General features: G+C 43.9%; 1 protein-coding gene and 1 pseudogene across 2 annotated transcripts in view; both read right to left on the bottom strand.

Annotated features, from left to right (window-relative positions):
• Ipo7 (importin 7) overlaps nt 1-3,373 on the bottom strand; it is a 64,190-nt gene extending 60,817 nt beyond the window's left edge. Inside the window, exon 1 of one of the 2 annotated variants that reach the window (XM_005380260.2) lies at nt 3,172-3,373. In XM_005380260.2, the coding sequence (XP_005380317.1) occupies nt 3,172-3,255 (84 nt within the window). In that variant the 5' untranslated portion in view covers nt 3,256-3,373. The remainder of the gene's footprint in view (nt 1-3,171) is intronic. The other variant, XM_013511836.1, reaches the window with a different exon arrangement.
• A 9,584-nt stretch (nt 3,374-12,957) lies between these two features.
• On the bottom strand, nt 12,958-14,218 carry LOC102019797 (annotated as a pseudogene).
• Nucleotides 14,219-18,747: the final 4,529 nt, after the last annotated feature.

Raw genomic sequence — 18,747 nt, 5'->3', positions numbered from 1 at the left:
TCTCCTGGAGTTCCAAGCAGATGTAATAGCTAAGTGCAAAGATTCTTTTTTTTTTTTTCCCCAGTACCAGGAATCGAACTCACGACCTTGCACTTGCCAGGCAGGCACTGTGCCGCTGAGCTAAATCCCCAGCCCCTAAGTGCAAAGATTCTGTGGCCACGATACTATTTTGTTTTGAAATAGTCTATACCATACTTTGAAAGCACTTGCTATTTTTTTTTTTTTTTTTTTGGTTTTGGTTTTTCTCCGGTACCGGGAACCGAACTCACGACCTTGCGCTTGCGAGGCAGGCGCTTTTGCCGCTGAGCTAAATCCCCAGCTCCAGCACTTGCTATTTTTATAGTCAGTGATCACTTAATGAAGAAATTCATTCAAATATCACCTTTTTCTTTCACTAAATGATTCAAAATACAACCGCAGTGGAATAAGGCACACAAAATGATCACCTAATCTTCTCCAAAGTAAAGCCTCTCAAAAAAATAAAAAAAAAAGCAAAGCCTTTCAAAAATAAAATGTTACTTCCTCATTACTATATTCAACCTTCTGCAACATTCATATGGAACCTGTTTCCTAAATAAAGGTTTTGTTAAAAAAAAAAAAAAAAAGAGTCAAGGTTTTGTCATGAAAATGTCAAAGTAAGTAGGAAAGGGGGAAACAGTGCATTAAGATGAAATGAAGATTGGAGGGCCAGGGATATAGCTCAGTGGCACAGTGCCTGCCTTGCAAGCTTAAGGTCATGAGTTCGATTTCCCTGTACTACAAAAAACAAAAAAAAAGATTGGAGACAAGACCAAATATTCTGAAAGAAAAGCTGCCTTACAAAAATTACTTTAAAAATCTAAATGTAACAACTGAGCCATTTACAAAAGGTCAACAGCTAACAATCACAGATATATATGTCAGAAAAACATATTTTCTGATCCCTAAGATTAGCAGTGTTCACTGTTTCATAGGATTATAAAACAGCTCAGTGATGTAAGTAAATACTATTCTGATTATCTTCCAAGAGCCAGGGATATAGCTCAGTGGCACAAGCGCCTGCCTGGCAAGCGCAACGTCCTAAGTTCGATTCCCGGTACCAAAAAACCACAAAAAAAAAACCACAAAAAAAACCACAAAAAAAACCCCTTGATTTGATTATCTTCCAAAAACTAGTTTGTTAAGTACTGGCCCCTGTCTCTAAGATGATAATGTATATAACTAGATCAGCAGTGCTTGCTTGCAGAATGAATGAATTTTAAATTTGTGGGAGTACTGTTTTTCCAATTTTTGGAAAAGGAGTCAACTTTTTCAAGTATTACTTTTTAAAATAACTACATGCAGGGGCTGGGGATTTAGCTCAGCGGCACAGCACCTGCCTGCAAGCACAAGGTTGTGAGTTCAAACCAAAAAAATAAAAAATAACTACATGCAAGTATACGTGCTATTTTAGAGTAACCATGGTAGAAATCACTACGACCAACCACCTAGTTTTTTCTAGGCTGAATTACTATAATATCCCACAAAATAATATTCCACAAAACTTGTGCCCAAAACAAAAGGCGATTCATAACTTCATAGTTAAGTAATGGTTCAAAGTGGGAATTTGCTTCAACTCACTGCTTTATATCTGAAAGAAACCTCAGCTCCGCCCAAGGTGACTTTGAATCTAAGAATTTGCATATGCAATCATTATTTAGTATATTGACAATTATTACATATTAAAGATTTTTATTTTGACATAATTCTACACTTAATTCATCTTACTTGTAGGTGGGCTTGAAATATAAGTTCTTCCAGGTCAGGGAAATATATATTGCACAAAAATATATATCAGATGTTGTCTGTTTTTTGAGACAAGTTTTGGTTTGTAGTTCAGGCTGGTTTTGAACTCACTATGTAGCCCAGCCTGGCTTAAAACTCATAGCGATCCTCCTGCTTCAGTCTCTCAAGTGCTGAGATTACAGACATACTATATTGATGTTGATTAATCAGTAGTGTTTCTTCTGCTGATAAACCAATATAACTTTAAAATATCAGTTAACAGACGCAGAAACTGAATTTCTTCTTTCAACTGGAGGTTCTTTAAAAAATGTACACTAAACTTCACCACTAACCCAAGAGACTGGGCCCAGGATATAGCTCAGTGGCACAACCCCTGTCTGGCAAGTGCAAGGTCCTGCGTTCGATTCCCAGTACAAAAAAAAAAGATTCAGGAATATACCCAAATAGAGTATTAACCGCAGTAAAGTTACAGTGATTCTAACTGCACAAATTTAGAGGCAAAGAATAATGAAAAACTACAATAAAATATTGATATAATGTTATTTTTGCAGGGCACTCCCCTAGATGTATGAGAAAAAAAAAATCAGCAAATGCAGCACCTGAAATGATCGGGAGCTTGGCTCGTTTAAGACATTTAAGTACTTACACTACTTCACTTGACCATCGCAGCGACCCTGTGGCCTAATTTTATGAATGGGAAAAATTCAAGATCAAGAGGCTAAGCAACTTACCCAAGGTCACTCAAGAAATGAGCGGTGCAGCCATACCTAGAACGGTGCACTTCACCTGACCCTTTCCACATCACCCCGCCTCCCAACAGTGGCATTATGACAGTAGAAAAGCAGGGATCAGACTCCAGCGTAACCCGCACTACCCCTCCCCTCCCGGGGAGGCGCAGGCTGGCCTCCGACCGCGCTGCTCAGCAGCTCGCCCGCCGGGAGGAAGTTGTGTCCGACAGGCAGGGCCACTGATCAGCCCCGCGAAGTGACAGGCTGACAGGCGCACCCCGCGGGCCGGACTGCATCCCCAGGAGCCCCTCCAGGGCAGGCGCCGGCGAGCCTGCTCCCCGAAACGTGGGTTTCGCCCCCTCCAGGGCCCGAGGAACCTGCCGGGAGGGCGCCGAAGGGCGGGCGGCCGGCCACCCGAGCCGGCCATGTGTCCAGCCCGCTCGCCCGCCTCGCCCCGGCCGGGCCACAGGCCCAGCTCGGGACTCGACGCAAAGGACGCCTTGGCGGCAGCCGCCACGGCCACGCCACAGAGGCGCGCCGGCGGGGCAGCGCCGTCGGGTCTCCGCCCCACGCCTCCAACGGGGCCCCCTGGAGAGGCGGGCCGGCGATCCCGGCCAGGCCGGGAGGACTCGGCCTGCCACCTCCCGCCCGCAGCCGCGGCCACCTGGAGCGTTCTTACTTCATTGAGCTGGCGCTCCGCGGCCTCGCGCAGGGCTGGGTCCATGGTGCCCCGCAGGGCCTCGATGATGGTGTTGGGGTCCATCGCGGCGCGGACTCGGTCAAACCCGGACCACGGGTGCTACTGGGCCAGGAATAGCGCCAGTCACTGCGCACATGGACCCGCCGCACTCCGCAGCGGCTACCGGCGCGAAAGGAAAGAGAAGCGCCAAGGCCCCGGATAGAACCTCTTCGCCTCGGCGTGGAGGCGGGAGATGCTCCGGGCACTTCCTGTCTGCGCTGCCGCGGAGCACCTTGGGAGATGTAGTCCGCAGGCGCTGTCTGCAGCCCACGTGGCTGGCCTTCGCAGTCTTGCTACTCAAAAAGGAAAAGCCAAGAACGTTCAAACGCCGCGGCAAGAAAATGAAGACAATCAATTACGAAAATTCCTTATAACATGGCTAAGTAATTGAATACAATGTATGATATAGTTTGTTGCCAGTAGCTGCGTAATTGAAGGAAACTTTTTAAATTCTTTTTTTGGAACAGGGTCTCCCTATGCAGTTCAGGCCAGGCTTGAGCTCACTTTGTAGCCCAGGCGGGCCTTGAACTCACATAGATCCTCCTGCCTCAGCCTTCCCAGTGCCGAGAACAGTTGTGAACCACCATGCCCTTCGAAGGAAACTTTTTGAAAACCAGTTTGGGTCATATTTCTAAAAGCATAAAATGTGAGTTCCAGGCCAGCCTGGACTAAATAGCAAGACCTTGTGTCAAAAAAAAAAAAAAAAAAAAAATCCTTATACTCAGCAGAGTGTGTTACTACACAGCTGTAATCCCAGCACCTAGGAGGCTGAGACAGGAGGATTGCTGCGATTTGGAGGCCAACCTGGGGTATAGAGTGAGTTGGAGGCCAGCCTGAACTGCATAGCGAAAACTTGTCTCAAAAAGACAAAAATACGCCTGTAATACCAGCACTCAGGAGGCTGAGGCAGGAGGATGGTTGCAAGTTTGAGACCAGACTGGGCTACAAAGTGAGCTCAAGGCCAGGCTGAACTGCATAGTGAGACCCTCTCTGAAAAAAGACAAAACAATAACAAATAAAAACAAAAAAGTACAAAGGCACACAAAAGCCTTTTCCTGGAATAGCGGCTTTGTAATATTAATACTGTATCTCTTATTTGGCAGCTACTGTGTCTGGAAGTGAGGTACAACTATTCCTAATTTATAATGAAGAGGGGCTGGGGATTTAGCTCAGCAGCACAGCACCTGACTGGCAAGCGCAAGGTCGTGAGTTCGGTTCCCGGTACCGGAGAAAAACCAAAAAAAAAAAAAAAAAACAAACAACTAATTTATAATGAAGAATCCAAGGTTCGGAGATAGACTAAGTTATGAAAAGTTAAAAAATCTTCTTAACTGTAATTTATAGAAAGCTTTATTAATGTACTAATATAGTCTGTAGTGTAATATGAATTTCTCTCTCTCCTCCACTCAGTCTGAGGGCCTTGAAAACAGAGATGATGATGTATTCACCTTTGCATTCTCACTTCCTACCACAAAGCTTGAATGTCTAGTAGCTCAGTAAAGATTTTAGTGAACAAATGAAGAAAAGAATTAGTGAACTAGTAAAGACTTCAGCCGGGCATCGTGGCGCACAGCTGTAATCCCAGCTCTCGGGAGGCTGAGGCAGGAGGATTGTTGGGAGTTCAAGACCAACCTGGGCTACAAAGTGAGCTCAAGGCCAGTCTGAGCTGCATAGCGAGACCCAGTCTCAAAAAGACTAAAAAAAAAACAAACAAACAAAAACCATTTCAAGTGGTTGAGCCAGAATTGGAAGTTTGTGTTTTATTTTCATATCTGTCTCTTTTTTTGAGATAGGGTTTTGCTTTTAAGTGCAGGCTGGCCTTGAACTCGCTTATGTAGCCCTGGCTGGCCTGGAACTCCTGGATCCTCCTGCCTCAGCCTCTCGAGTGCTTGGATTAGAGGTGTGCACCACTACGCCTAGCAAATTTTATTCTTGTATTTCTGCAGTACTGGGGCTTGAACCCAAGGCGTCATGTTTGCCACTGAATTGTATCCCCAGCCCTTTTTTATTTTGAAATAAGGTCTCACTAATTTGTCCAGCCTGGCCTCAAAATTGCAATCTTGCTGCCTCAGCCTTCTGTCTAGCTGGGGCTATATGAATGCACCATTCTGCTCAGCTCCATCTAGTTAATTTCTAATTTGTAGTTTCAGTTTGTTTTTGTGCCACATATAATTGAGGCCCATGCATTTCAGAGTCCACCACATGACCCACAGGCAAGCTGTCCGTACCCTACATGTGCCGCCAGCCTCGTTTGTAAACTCCACGCCTGGCATATACAATAAAGAGAAGCAGAGCGTGAAAAAAAATCTACTAACAATTTGATAGTTATTAACTTTAAACATGACTTGAGTAAAATTAACATTTAATAATATTAAATGCTCTGATCCATGAACATGGTATATATTTATTTATAACTTTTTTTTGGTACCAGGAATTGAACTGAGGGCCTGATGCTGGTCAGGCAGCTTCTGAGCTGCTGAGTTACATCCCAGCCCTATTTATAACTTTTAAAGTTTCTCTTAGTGCTGGGCATGGAAGCTGAGGTAGGAAGATCACTGCTAGTTCAAGGTCAGCCTGGGCAAAAAGTGAGTTCAAGGCCAGTCTGAATGGCAGAGTGAGACCCAGTCTCAAAAAGACCAAAAAAGGGCTGGGGATTTAGCTCAGCGGCACAGCGCCTGCCTGGCAAGCACATTCCAGATACCAGGGAAAAAAAAAAAAGACCAAAAAAATTTTCTTTTCTCTTACTAATATTGTTAAAAAAATATTGTTAGTTGGGGCTGGGGATATAACTCAGTGGCACAGCACTTACCTGGCAAGCATAAGGTCCTGAGTTCAAGTCCCAGTACCAAAAAAATATTGTTAGTTTTTAATACATGGGCATGACACATATTTCATTACATGTATTACTAAACATTCCATGCTTTTTATGCTATTTCTAGTGATATTTTTAATTTTCGTTTTCCAACTCTTAGTTGTTTATGTCTAGGAAAAGAATTTTTTTCAGTGTTGGATATCAAACCCTCTCACATCCTACATAACTATTCTACCACTGAGTTAAATCCCCGGCCAGACTGAGTTAATTTGTTTTTGCGTTTGTTTGTATAGTTTCTAATTTTTGTGTTGCTTTTGCAGTGCTGAATATTAAAATCAGGGCCTCATACATGTTGGCAAACACTCTAGCACTGAGTCAAACCCTCAGCTTGCCAATAAGTAATTTTATTTTGAAGCCTGGAATCTTATTAAAATAATTTACTAGCCAGACAAGGTGGTGCACACCTGTAATCCCAGCACTGGGGAGGCTGAGACAGGAGGATTGTTGCTGTAAGTCTGAGACTAGCATAAGGTGCTGCAAAGTGAGCTCAAGGCCAGCCTGAACTGCATAGTGAGACCCTGTCTCAAAAAGACAAAAATAAAATAAAATAAAATAGCTTACTGATTTTAGTATCTCCTCCTACCATGTTACTTAGAAATTTCAATGTATACCATAGGACTTCCACAAACAAAAACAGTTTTATATTGTGCATGCCTATATAAGCATACCCTGGGAATTGAACCCAGGGCCTTGCATATGCTAAGTGCATGCTCTACCACTGAGCTACACTCCCCAGCCTACCTTTTTTTTGAGACAGGGTCTCCATATGTAGTGCAGGCTGGCCTCAAACTCACTTATGTAGCTCAGGCTGGCCTCAAACTCACAGGGATCCTCCTGCCTCAGCCTCCTGAGTGGTGGGTTTATACACCACCTGGCCTTTCTTACATTCTTTTTTAAATTAAAAAAAATTTTTTTTTGTACTGGGAATTGAACTCAGGACCTCAGGCTTGCCAGGCAAGTGCTTATGCCATTGGGCTATATCCCTGGCCTCAGCTATGTCCCTGATGCCCTTTTTTACATTCTTGATATCTAATAATTTTTTTTTTTTTTTTTGTTTTTCTCCGGTACCGGGAACCGAACTCACGACCTTGCGCTTGCCAGGCAGGCGCTTTGCCGCTGAGCTAAATCCCCAGCCCCCTTTTTTACATTCTTATTCATAGGTTGTTTTCAGACATTCCTTTATAAGGTTAAAAATTCCTATTATATTGTATGCACCTCGTGACCATTCTCTTTTTTTGTGTGTGACCTTTCTCTTAAACAAAATAAATCAGATACACATGTGTAAATACTGCATTGTTTCTCTGGTGTGAGAAACTAAAAGTACAAACAAGGACCAAAATGTATAATAGGTATTGTGAAATAGGAAGAAAATATTCAAATGGGAAGGGGGAAAAGAAAGGAAGGAAAAGTAAAAAAAAGAGAGAAAAGAAGTGATGGAGACCACTATGAAGCAGCTGTGAGCAGGACTTAAACTAACCAGTTGGCTTTCCATGTTTATTGTGTCTGTGTTCAGGAGAGATGTTAGTATTTTTCTCTTCCTAAATGTCTTTATCTCATTCTAGAATACAAATAATATCTCCCTCATAAAATAGGCTCAAAGGAGGCAGGGATATAGCTCAGAGGCACAAGTGCCTGCCTGGCAAGTGCAAAGTCCTGAGTTTAATTCCGGGTACCGGAAAAAAAAAATAAATAAATAAAATAGGCTTCTGGGTCGGGAATGTAGCTCAGTGGCATAAGCACCTGCCTGGCAAGTGCAAGGTCCTGAGTTTGATTCCTGGTACCAAAAAAACAAAACAAAAAAAAACTAAAATAGGCTCCTTACTCTTGTTTTCTGAAAGAATTTGTGAAGAACTGATATTATATCTTCATTAATATTTGGTAAAATTTAGTCATACCATCCAAGGCTTGATTTATTTTTAGGAAGAATTTAATTATAATGGATATAGGGCTGCTATATTTAGCTTCCCTATGTTTTCTTATGTCAGTTTGGGAATCTGTGTCTATCAAGGAATTGGTCTATTTCATCTAAGATGTCAAATATATTGGAATAAACAGTATTATTGGTTTATATATAGTATTATTGGTTCATAATATTGTATTTACATAGAACTCTTTTATGGTTTGTTTTTGTTTTTGTTTTTGTTTTGAGACAGGGTCTCGCTATGCAGTTCAAATTGGACTTAAGCTCACTTTGTAGCCCAGGCTGGTCTCAAACTCGCAATGGTCCTCCTGCCTCAGCCTCCCGAGTGCTGAGATTACAGGCGTGCGCCACCACCCCCAGCTCATAGGACGCTTTTAATGCCTAGCAATGTCCTCTCTCTCTTTCTCACTTTTTAAAAAAATGCTTATTTCTGTATTTGTGTGTGTGTGTGTGTGTGTGTGTGTGTGTGTGTGTGTAGTGCTGGAGATTGAACCCATGGCCTTGTACATGGAAGGCAAGAACTCTACCACTGAAACACATCCCAGCCCTTTCTCTCTCTCCTTATTTTTTCCCTACCAGGAATTGAGCTCAGGACCTTACGCTTGCCAAGCAAGCACTGTGCTGCCGAGCTATATCCCTAGCCCTTTTTTTTTCTTGAAACAAAGTCTTACTATGTAGTGCAGGCTGACCTCAAGCTCACTATGTAGCCCAGGCTGGCCTCAAATCACAGGATCCTCCTGCCTCAGCCTCCTGAGTGCTGGGATTACAGGTGTGCACCACCACACCTGGCTCTCATTCTTGATATTAGTAATTTCTTCATATTCTGTTACATCTTGCCAGGTCTTATAAGGTTTTAATTAAATGCCAACATTTAATGTCCAACATGATAACTTTTATGTGGGTGAGTTTTCTTATCTTTTTTAAATGAAGGCTGTGTTTTGTTCTGATTGTCATTGTCAATTGTTCGATGTTCAGTATGATCCTTCTAGGTCTTGTTTAGAATTTTGTTAAATGTAAGTCTGTTATTTACTATAGGACTGTTTTACTTTACAGATAAAATGTAAGCTTTGGGGGTTTCTGCTGCCTCCCCAAGTACTCTGGTTGGTGGGGTCTGTCGCAGTCCAGCCCTGTCAGGACTCTAGAAATCGTTCAGTTGCAAGCTGCCCTTTTTCTCGCCATGCACAACATAATAACCAGCAAAGATCTGCAACAGCCTGTGGATTTCTGTGTGGAGCTCTTTCCCCAGCCTGCAGGAGCACCACCCTGTGATTTCCGCCCACCTCAGCCAGCTATGCTTCGGACCTGCCCGAGTCTGTGAGCCCACAGCACTCCTTGTGGGAGCCAGTTCTTTCCTGCGGTCTACAGTGAACTTTCTAGAAGACTTTCTAGGGTGCTGGGGGTTTAGCTTAGTGGCACAGTGCCTGCCCGGGAAGCATGAGGTCATGAGTTCAATTCCCAGTACCGGAAAAAAGAAAAAAAGACTTTCTAGAAGACTCAGGGCTTACCTGATCTCTTTCTTTCTTGCAGACATCATAACCCTAATCTGTTTCTTTTCCTGTGTCTAAAAGAAGTTATTTCAAAGTCGAGAGTGGCAGGGCACGCCTGTAATCCCAGCACTTGGGCGGCTGAGGCAGGAGGATCCTTGTGAGTTTAAGGCCAGCCTGGGCTATAAAGGGAGCTCAAGGCCAGCCTGAACTGCATAGCAAGACCCTGTCTCAAAAAGACCACAAAAAAAAGCAATATTATACATGAGGTTTATTCCTTTAACTCCAAAGGGAAAAGTTTCCTTTTGCCTAGCTATTCATTATGTGGTCAAGATATGCTACTTACTCTTGCAAAATCCTCTAGACAAGAAAATTCAAGGGAAAAAGTCAGAATACTTGGGAGGTAGCTCTGGTCCCCGTCCCTGGAAACTCCAGCCTGAGTTCAGAACAACCCATGTGTAGGAAGGAGGTCTTTGGTTGGGCTTGCAGTCTTCCTGCCTCCTGGAACATGATGGTGACCGCTATGGTTCGGATGTGGCTTGAATGTGTCTCCCCAAGGCTCATGTCCTGCAAGCATGGCCCCAGTGTAGCAGTTCTGAGGTGGTGGAACATTGACAAGTAGGAGCCTAGAGGGAGGTAATTAGATCACCAGGTGCACCGTCCTCAGAAAAGGTTCATTTAGCTCTCATGGGACCCACGTTAGTGATTACCAGAGCAAGTTGGGCCACCACACTGCTTGGCCTCTTCTGCACATGGATGGTAATTTTTCCCTTTCTTCACTATAGTGTGATGTAGATGCTCTTCTTTGGATGCTCCAGCCACCAGTATTGTGACTTAAATACTCTTCTCTATAGCCTCAGATATTTTGTGATAGAACAGAAAATAGACGAATAGTAAATGGGGGAATTGGCAGACTTGTAATCCCTTTTACTCAGGAAGCTGACAAAACAGCATCACAAATTTGGGGCCTGCCTGGACAATGTAGCAAGACCCGGTCTCAAAGAGGGTCGCAGGGGCTAATGATCTAGCTCAGGGCTCCCTGGGTTCAGTATCAGTACTGGAATACAATAGTGATAGCTGGGTGTGGTGGTGCACACCTATAATCTCAGCCCTTGGGAGGCTGAGGCAGGAGAATCGCTGCAAATTCAAGGCCAGCCTGGGCTACATAGCAAGACCCTGTCTCAAAAAAAAAAAAAAAAAAAGAAACCAAGTAATTAAAAAGTGGGCAAAAATTCTGAAGATATGTACATGGTGCTATAATTTGAATGTGGCCCCCCAAAACTAATGTTGTTTTTCTCATCATCCTTATTATTTGAACCACAGAATCCTTGGTCCTTTTTGTTTTTTTTGTTTTTGTTTTTGTTTTTGTTTTTTTTTGGTTTTTCTCCAGTACCGGGAATTGCACTCCCAACCTTGTGCTTGCCAGGCAGGCGCTGTGCCGCTAAGCTAAATCCCCAGCCCCACCCCCCTTTTTTTGTGTGTGGTATTGGGGATCAAACTCATGACCTTGTGCTTGCCAGGCAGGCGCTTATGCCACTGAGCTATATCCCCAGCCCCCTGTTTTGTTTTTTGAGACAAGGTCCCACCGTGTAGTCCAGACTGGCTGTAAACTCACTATGTAGCCCAGGCTTGAGGCAATCCTCCTGTCTTAGCCCCCTGAGTGCTGGGATTACAGTTGTGTGCCACTATGCCCAGTGAATCATTGATATTTTAGAAATCTCACTTCAGTAATACTATGAGCACTGACTTGGAAAGAGCGATGCAAGAGCAGATAAACCAGGTAAAAGTGAGTTGCAAGAGTTTAGGAGAGAGGTAATACCATACAAGTGTCGAAAGAGAGCCAGAGGTCAATGTTTCGGGAAGCAAAGTTCATTGGTCTTTCATATCCTTATGTACAGCTTAACACCTGCTGGCTATGGAGTAACCAATCTGTGCAGCCTGCTATCACCTTTATCCAAATGCAACCTGAAGCCGGGCGTGGTGGCGCATGCCTGTAATACCAGCACTTGGGAGGCTGAGGCAGGAGGATCACTGTGAGTTCGAGACCAACCTGGGCTACAAAATGAGCTCAAGGCCAGTTTGAACTGCATAGCGAGACCCTGTCTCAAAAAATTTAAAAAAAAAAAAAATGCAACCTGAGAGCTCCTCATTTACCTTGTACTTCCTGCTAACACTTTTCTAATATACATCTTGGCATTCCTGTGGCCACTTTCTCAGGTATTTGTACATGTGTAACTTAGCAGTGCCAGGCAGGTTTAAGCCTTCGCAGACTATGCTGGAAGAAAACAGGAATAGCTGGGTAAAAGTTTCTGTCTCTTCCCTTAGATGGACAATTGTGAGATGCTTTTCTTCATTTCCTTCTTATTTTTTATTTTTTATTTTTTCTGTCTTTTTGAGACAGGGTCTTGCTATGCAGTTCAGACTGGCCTTGAGCTCACTTTGTAGCCCAGGCTGGTCTTGAACTCACAAGGATCCTCCTGCCTCAGCCTCCCCAGTGCTGGGATTACAGGTGTGAGCCACCACACCCGCCTTCCTTTTTATTTTATTTATTTATGTATTCATTTGTTTTTCATTTATTTATTTTTGACACAGGATCTCGCTATGCAGTTCAAGCTGGCCTTGAACTTGTGATCCTATCTATGATAATGAGAACTTCGCAACTGACTACAAGTGGGATAGTGAAAACTCTGGCCTGCACTAGATGACCTTTACTAAGAATCTCTTCTGTGGGCTGGTGTGGTGATGTATACCTGTAATCCTAGCTATTCAGGAGGCTGAGGCAGAAGGATCTCAAGTTCAATTCAGCCTGGGCAATTTAGTGAGAGCCTGTCTCTTTTTTTATATACTGGGAATCCAACTTAGGACCTTGCGTTTGCCTGGCAGGCACTTATGCCACTGAGCTATATCCCCAGCCCCGAGAGCCTGTCTCAAGCTAAATAAATAAAACAGGATGAGGATGCAGCTCACTACTCCTTGGGTTCAATCCCCACAAAGCAAAATAAGTAAATTATAAGGGTAGCATTGCTTCAAAGCTTGAACAGAATATTGAATCAAGCCAGGTGTGGTGGTGCATGCCTATAATCCCCGGGAGGCTGATTATAGGGAGTATAATCCCTCGGGAGGCTGAGGCAGGAGTATCATTGTGAGTTTGAGGCCAGCCCGGGCTATAAAGTGGGCTCAAGGCCAGCCTGAACTATATAGGGAGACCCTGTCTCAAAAAGCCAAAAAAAAAAAATATATATATATATATATATATATATATATATATATATGGAGAGAGAGAAAGAGAGAGAGAGTCAAAAATCAGACCTTGATAGAAAGTAGGATTCTGACACCTGGAATAAAAATATTTGTGTAGACACACATGAGAATCTTTTTTCTTTTTTAAGTGTGTAAATCCTTTATATTTCCAGCAGTTGAGACAATATATTTCAGTGCTGAGGTTACCTCTAGCGGTGAAACCATAGCCAGCTATTAAGCAGCCAGAATGCAACAGTAATTGGGTACATGACCATTTCTCTTTTAGCACGTTCTTTGTTTTCCCCTTCTGGAAGTTGTAGGGGTCTGTTTAGCTTGATGATCTGTCGTCTTAATGAAGCTGCATCTACAGCAATCATGTCATCTGCAGCTCCTTCAGTTGTTGCGTCTACATTTGAAATGCCATGCATAGAATCGTTTCTGACTAGCTGCCCATTTTGATGAACAGCTTTTTCACTCATAGAGCGTTCTCCGCCCCCTCCCCCCGCCGCCCCCACCCCGTAGCGGGAATCGAACTCACAACCTTCCGCTTGCCGGGCAGGCGCTGTGCCCCTGAGCTAAATCCCCAGCCCCGAGCGCTCTCTTTTTGTTTTTTGTTTTTTTTTTTTTGTTTGTTTGTTTTTTTTGTTTTTTCTCCGGTACCGGGAACCGAACTCACGACCTTGCGCTTGCCAGGCAGGCACTTTGCCGCTGAGCTAAATCCCCAGCCCCAGAGCGCTCTCTTTTTAGCCTGCCAACTGCACGGATTTCATCATTTTGAGGGGTTGGAGAAGGTCTTTCTAAGTCCAGAAAATCGAGTGGTCTTTCACTTAGTGTAAGTACACGAGGTGGTGTTTTTAGTGCCAGAGGTTTTAAAGGAGTTGACTGAATAAGGTCAAGATCTGCGGGTCTTGAAAATGAAACATCTTCGTTATTTTCCGCTGCTGCAATCCTTTCTGGAACTTGCATTATCACACTAGCATTTGGAACGCCTTCTTGGAATCCTTGTTCCAGGTCAGCATTTGGTAGTGCTACTTTTAATTTTTCCGGGACCCTCATTCGCTGACTAATACCTTCTGTGTATTCTATTTCATACTGAATGAGACTAATTTCTGCCGTCTCTGCAGCAGTGGGAGAAGGAAATGCTGCCACACTAAGCAAATGTGTACCAAGTGCTGCTTGTTGTCTGGCACTATCTGCTTCTGCGCTTCATTTTTTTTTTTTGTACCGGAAATCGAACTCGGGACCTTGCGGTTGCCAGGCAGGCGCTTGTGCCCCTGAGCTATATCTCCGGCTGTGCTTCATATTAAATCCTTAGCTTGCTTCACCGTCCGTGGGCTGGACTTGGAGCCCCCTTCGTCTCCCAGGGCTCTCTGGGGCATGCCGGAGAGGGCCACCGCCTGCCGGCTTCCGGAATGCTTTCAGAGGCCCTTGGTGGAGCGCCTTAGGGCAGCCCGATCGAAGCACCCGCATGCATGAAAACCTTGAACCCCTGGATTCTTCTAAACCCTCTAGATTAGCAAAAGTAGCTGGAGGAAAGACACTTCCCTGCAAAGATCTAACCTGAAGCACATGCCACCAGGATGTTGTGTTTTTGTTTTTATTTTATTTTATTTTAGTCCTTTTGAGAAAGGGTCTCGCTATGCAGTTCAGGCTGGCCTTGAGCTCACTTTGTAGCCCAGGCTGGCCTCAAACTCGCAATGATCCTCCTGCCTTAGCCTCCCAAGTGCTGGGATTACAGGTGTGTGCCACTGTTGGGGACCACTACAAAGTGGCTCTGAGCTGGATTTCATATTAAACAATTGGGCCAGGCGCGTGCATGTAATCCCAGCACTCGCAAGGCTGAGGCAGGAGGATTGTGGCGAGTTCGAGACCAGCCTGGGCTACAAAGTGAGCTCAAGGCCAGCCTGAACTGCATAGCGAGAACCTGTCTCAAAAAGACAAATAAACAGTTGGCTCTCCATATTTACTTGTGAGTTGTCTGAAGCTTAGGCACCTTGTCTGAAGATAGGCAGTGGACTCATAGTAAGTAAACTGCTGAGTCCCGGGTCACCCTGAGGCCTGTATTGGCCTGTGAAGCTGTGATACCTCAAAGGACAACATAAGGCCACAGCTGAGGATGTTTGGCACCAACCCCAATTAACTACAAGGAGACTGCAGCTGCAGGCTCCACACTCCTACAATAAATGCTAACCTAAAGATAAGGCAGTTCTCCTGACTAACATAATTTACTACTTGGGAAAATTCTCCCAAGTCCTGGGAGATTCCCCGATTTTCTGGAGTATCCGCTTCCTTTGTTTGTAACAAATACATACGGGCTGTCCAGAGAAGTCTTTGTCTAATGTCAGAGAATATCGAAGCTGTAAGAGAGCGAGACCCTCCTGGAGCTCTGAAATCATTTCATTCGTCTCCTTTATTTAAGACTTCCCCGTCCACTCACTTGGGAGATTGCAGGCCTGATCAACCCACAATAACTAAGGGTTATTTAACCTGATATGCCACCACGCCTGGCTTCATTTTGTTTTTGAGGCAGGCTCTTGCTATGCAATTCAGGCAGGCCTTGAACTCATTATGTAGTCCAGGCTGGCCTCAGACTCACAGTAATCCTCCTGCCTCAGCTTCCCAAGGGCTGAAATCACAGGTATGTGCCATCACTTCCAGCTGTCAAAAGATGATTCTTGTTTTTAAATTCTACCTCTGGCTGGGCGTGGTGGTGCATGCCTATAATCCCAGACTCAGGAGGCTGAGCCAGGAGGATCGGTGCAAGTTCAAGATCAGCCTGGGCTACAAAGTGAGCTCAAGGCCAGCCTGAACTGCATAGTGAGAACCTGTCTCAAAAAGACCTAAATAAATAAATAAATAAATAAATAAATAAATAAATAAATAAATTCTACCTCTGCCACCCTTTACTCCCTCCAGGCTCATACTGATAAAGTTGGTGAGTTTTTTGCATAGCCCAGGAACGGAAATATCTCTCCTGCTCCAAGAGAAAGTAGATTACACGGAAAAAAAATTATGGACTTTGGCTAATATGTCCCAGTGGATGCTGAGGGAATGTTTCTTGAGGGTGTCAGAGAAAGGGAGCAGAGTAAAGGTTACAGGGCTGAGAGTTTATTAGCAGGTCCATGTCTGCGGCTCAGACTCAGTCTATGAACAAGAACACATCTGGAGCTGGTCCTAATATCCTTCAAGGGTATTTCAAAACCTAAAACACAAGGAGTATATCAGTGCTGCTTCTAGCAATCATTATTTGGCTATGGCTCTGTGGAAAAAAGGACCAAAACTTTTTTCTTTTTTTTTGGTCTTTTTGAGACAAGGTTTCCTTACGCAGTTCAGGCTGGCCTTGAACTCACTTTGTAGCCTAGGATGACCCTGAACATGTAGGGATCCTCCTGGCTCAGCCTCCCGAGTGCCAGGATTACAGGTGTGCACCACTACGCCCAGCTGCATCTCTTAAACAGACCAAACACTTGGGGTCATATTGATTATACAAATCAGACTCGTTCTTTCCTTGACTGAGGTGCAATTAGTTCTTACTAAGACTGACAACTACTCTAAATATGAAGTCATTGCTACTCACAGTACCTGTGCCAGTACCACTAACTTAGTACTTCTACTTCTAATTTTTTTTCCCTTCGGTACTAGAGAGTGAACCCAGGGCCATGCTAGAAGCGTGCTTCACAGAGCGGCATGCCCATGCCAATACTTACAGAATTTCTGACCTACCATCACAGGCTTCCATGCACCATTGTCTCTGGATAGTGACTGTATAAGAAAAAGAAGTACAATAGTGAAAACGTGGTCACAAAATCTATTGATCTTTCCATATTCCCCAGCATCCGAGTGCTGCTGTGAAGAGTATGTTAAAGCAGTCTGTTAGGGTTGGGGAATCTAGCTCAGTGGCACAAGTGCCTGCCTGGCAGGTGTAAGGTCCTGAGTTCAATTCCCGACACCAAAAAAAAAAAAATCTCACTTTATGAATCAGCATGATCACAGAACCCCATGTTGTGTGTCCAGGGTACTGTTGTAGGATCTATCTATCCCCTGGACTAATGCTGATATATATTCCAGATGACTAGAGTACAAGGGCCGAGGAACAAAGGATAAGAAAAGGATTTGCTCCATGCAGTTGGGACATAGCTTGAATTTGAAGCTAGTTTCCATCTTGGTCACTTTGAACTTATGAGGTAAAATGAACCAGGAGGCAAAAAAGGAGCTGCTGTAAGGACAAGAAAAATCAGCGCTTATACCTTAATGCCTCTTTATCTAGTGATGATGGTGAACAGCTAATTATAGCAACCACAGCCCAAAGAGGGGGAGGGGTCAATACCTCTTCAGTATAAAGGTCTGGGTTTGTCCTCTAAGCAAGCAATCAAGCTTATCCAAAGTATTGGCTAAGGATAAAGGAAAGTTTTTGTTTTTGTTTTTGTTTTGGTATCTGGAATTGAACTCAGAACCTTGTGCTTACCAGGCAGGCGCTGTGCCCCTGAACTATATCCCCACCCCAGGGTAAAGGAATTTAAGGTAGATTATAAGTGTATCCATGTGGTGCATGGAGTCAACTCTGGTGATGTGTAGTGAATAAAAATCTCCTTTGTTTCTAATTTATTTCTATCAACACCCACAAAACTGGATTGCTTTCCCTTTTGGCAACAGTTAGCTTGCAAATAGGGTCTTTGATATGCAAATGTGCAACCTGTGCAGTCAGGCTTATAATTACCACCCCAGGGCTTCTCTGAGGCCATATCATAGTTCGCCCATAGAAACCCAAGTGGTTCTTCTGCATACCCAATTTGGAAGTACAGGGAAGTTAATATTCTGAGGCAACCCCTTGATCAGTGGAAAATGAGAACTGATTCTTCTTTCTTTCTCTGTTTTTCTCTGATCCTAAGACACTTTTTTTGTTGTTGTTTTTTGTCTTTTTGAGACAGGGTCTTACTATGCAGTTCAGGCTAGACTTGAGCTCACTTTGTAGCCGAGGTTGGCCTCAAACTGGCAACGATCCTCCTGCCTCAGCCTCACCAGTGCTGGGATTACAGGTGTGCGCCACCACGCCCAGCATCTAAGATCCATTTTATAAATCTGCTCAAATCTCACAAAATCAAGACCCCAGTCATGGCTAGTGGTAAAAAACTAGAAGTCTCTCTTTGAACTTGTTTCCTTCCTAATTTCCCTCCATTTGCATTTCATTCCTGCCCTCTGGAATTATACATCCAAATACATTGCTGGAAGTATGTCTCAAATTCTACTTTTTGGGGATACCCAGACTGTGGCAATAGAACGTTAGACAGTGGCAATATTACATAGAGCTAAATTAGGTAGAAATATTATAGGCAGTTAGACAAGGCAAGACCCTCCATAGTCAGTGCAGAGGATGAGAATGTAGCAAAAACTGTGGCATCTGAAGATTAAAGTCATAATGAAAGTCGTAATGAAAGTCTTAATGGCCAGATTTACATATTTCCCTAAGGGGGAAATGGAAATTTGAGATTACTGGTATCACCTTTTGGAGATTTCCCCTATAAATAAACCATTATCTCATTAGGGGTGGGCCATCTTCTCCCACCTACCAAGACAGAGAGACTGAGGCTACTACAGCTAAAACTGCTAAAACTAAGCCAGGCGTAGTGGTGCATGCCTGTAATTTCAGCACTGAGAAGGCTGAAGCAGGCGGGTCATTGCCAGTTAGAGATCAGCCTGGGCTACAAAGTGAGCTCCAGATCAGTCCAAATGGCCTAATGAGATCCTGTTTCAAAAAGAAAGAAAGAAAGAAAAAAAACCCTTTCTTTGAGAAGCAGGTTCAGCCTGGCTTGGTGGAGGATCCTTGCGAGTTTGTGGCCAGCCTGGGCTACAAAGTGAGCTCAAGACCAGCCTGAATCACATAGCGAGACCCTGTCTCAAAAAGACAAAAAAAAAAAAAAAAAAGAGAGAAGCAGGTTCCTTGGCAATCAATCCATTTGGGACTCCTCCTGTCTCTCAGGAGTTATTCCTATTTCCCTTTC

Source organism: Chinchilla lanigera, unplaced genomic scaffold (assembly GCF_000276665.1).
Source record: "Chinchilla lanigera isolate Chin_1 unplaced genomic scaffold, ChiLan1.0 scaffold00013, whole genome shotgun sequence".
Classification (NCBI taxonomy): domain Eukaryota; kingdom Metazoa; phylum Chordata; class Mammalia; order Rodentia; family Chinchillidae; genus Chinchilla; species Chinchilla lanigera.
This window is presented reverse-complemented; position numbering and strand designations above follow the sequence as displayed.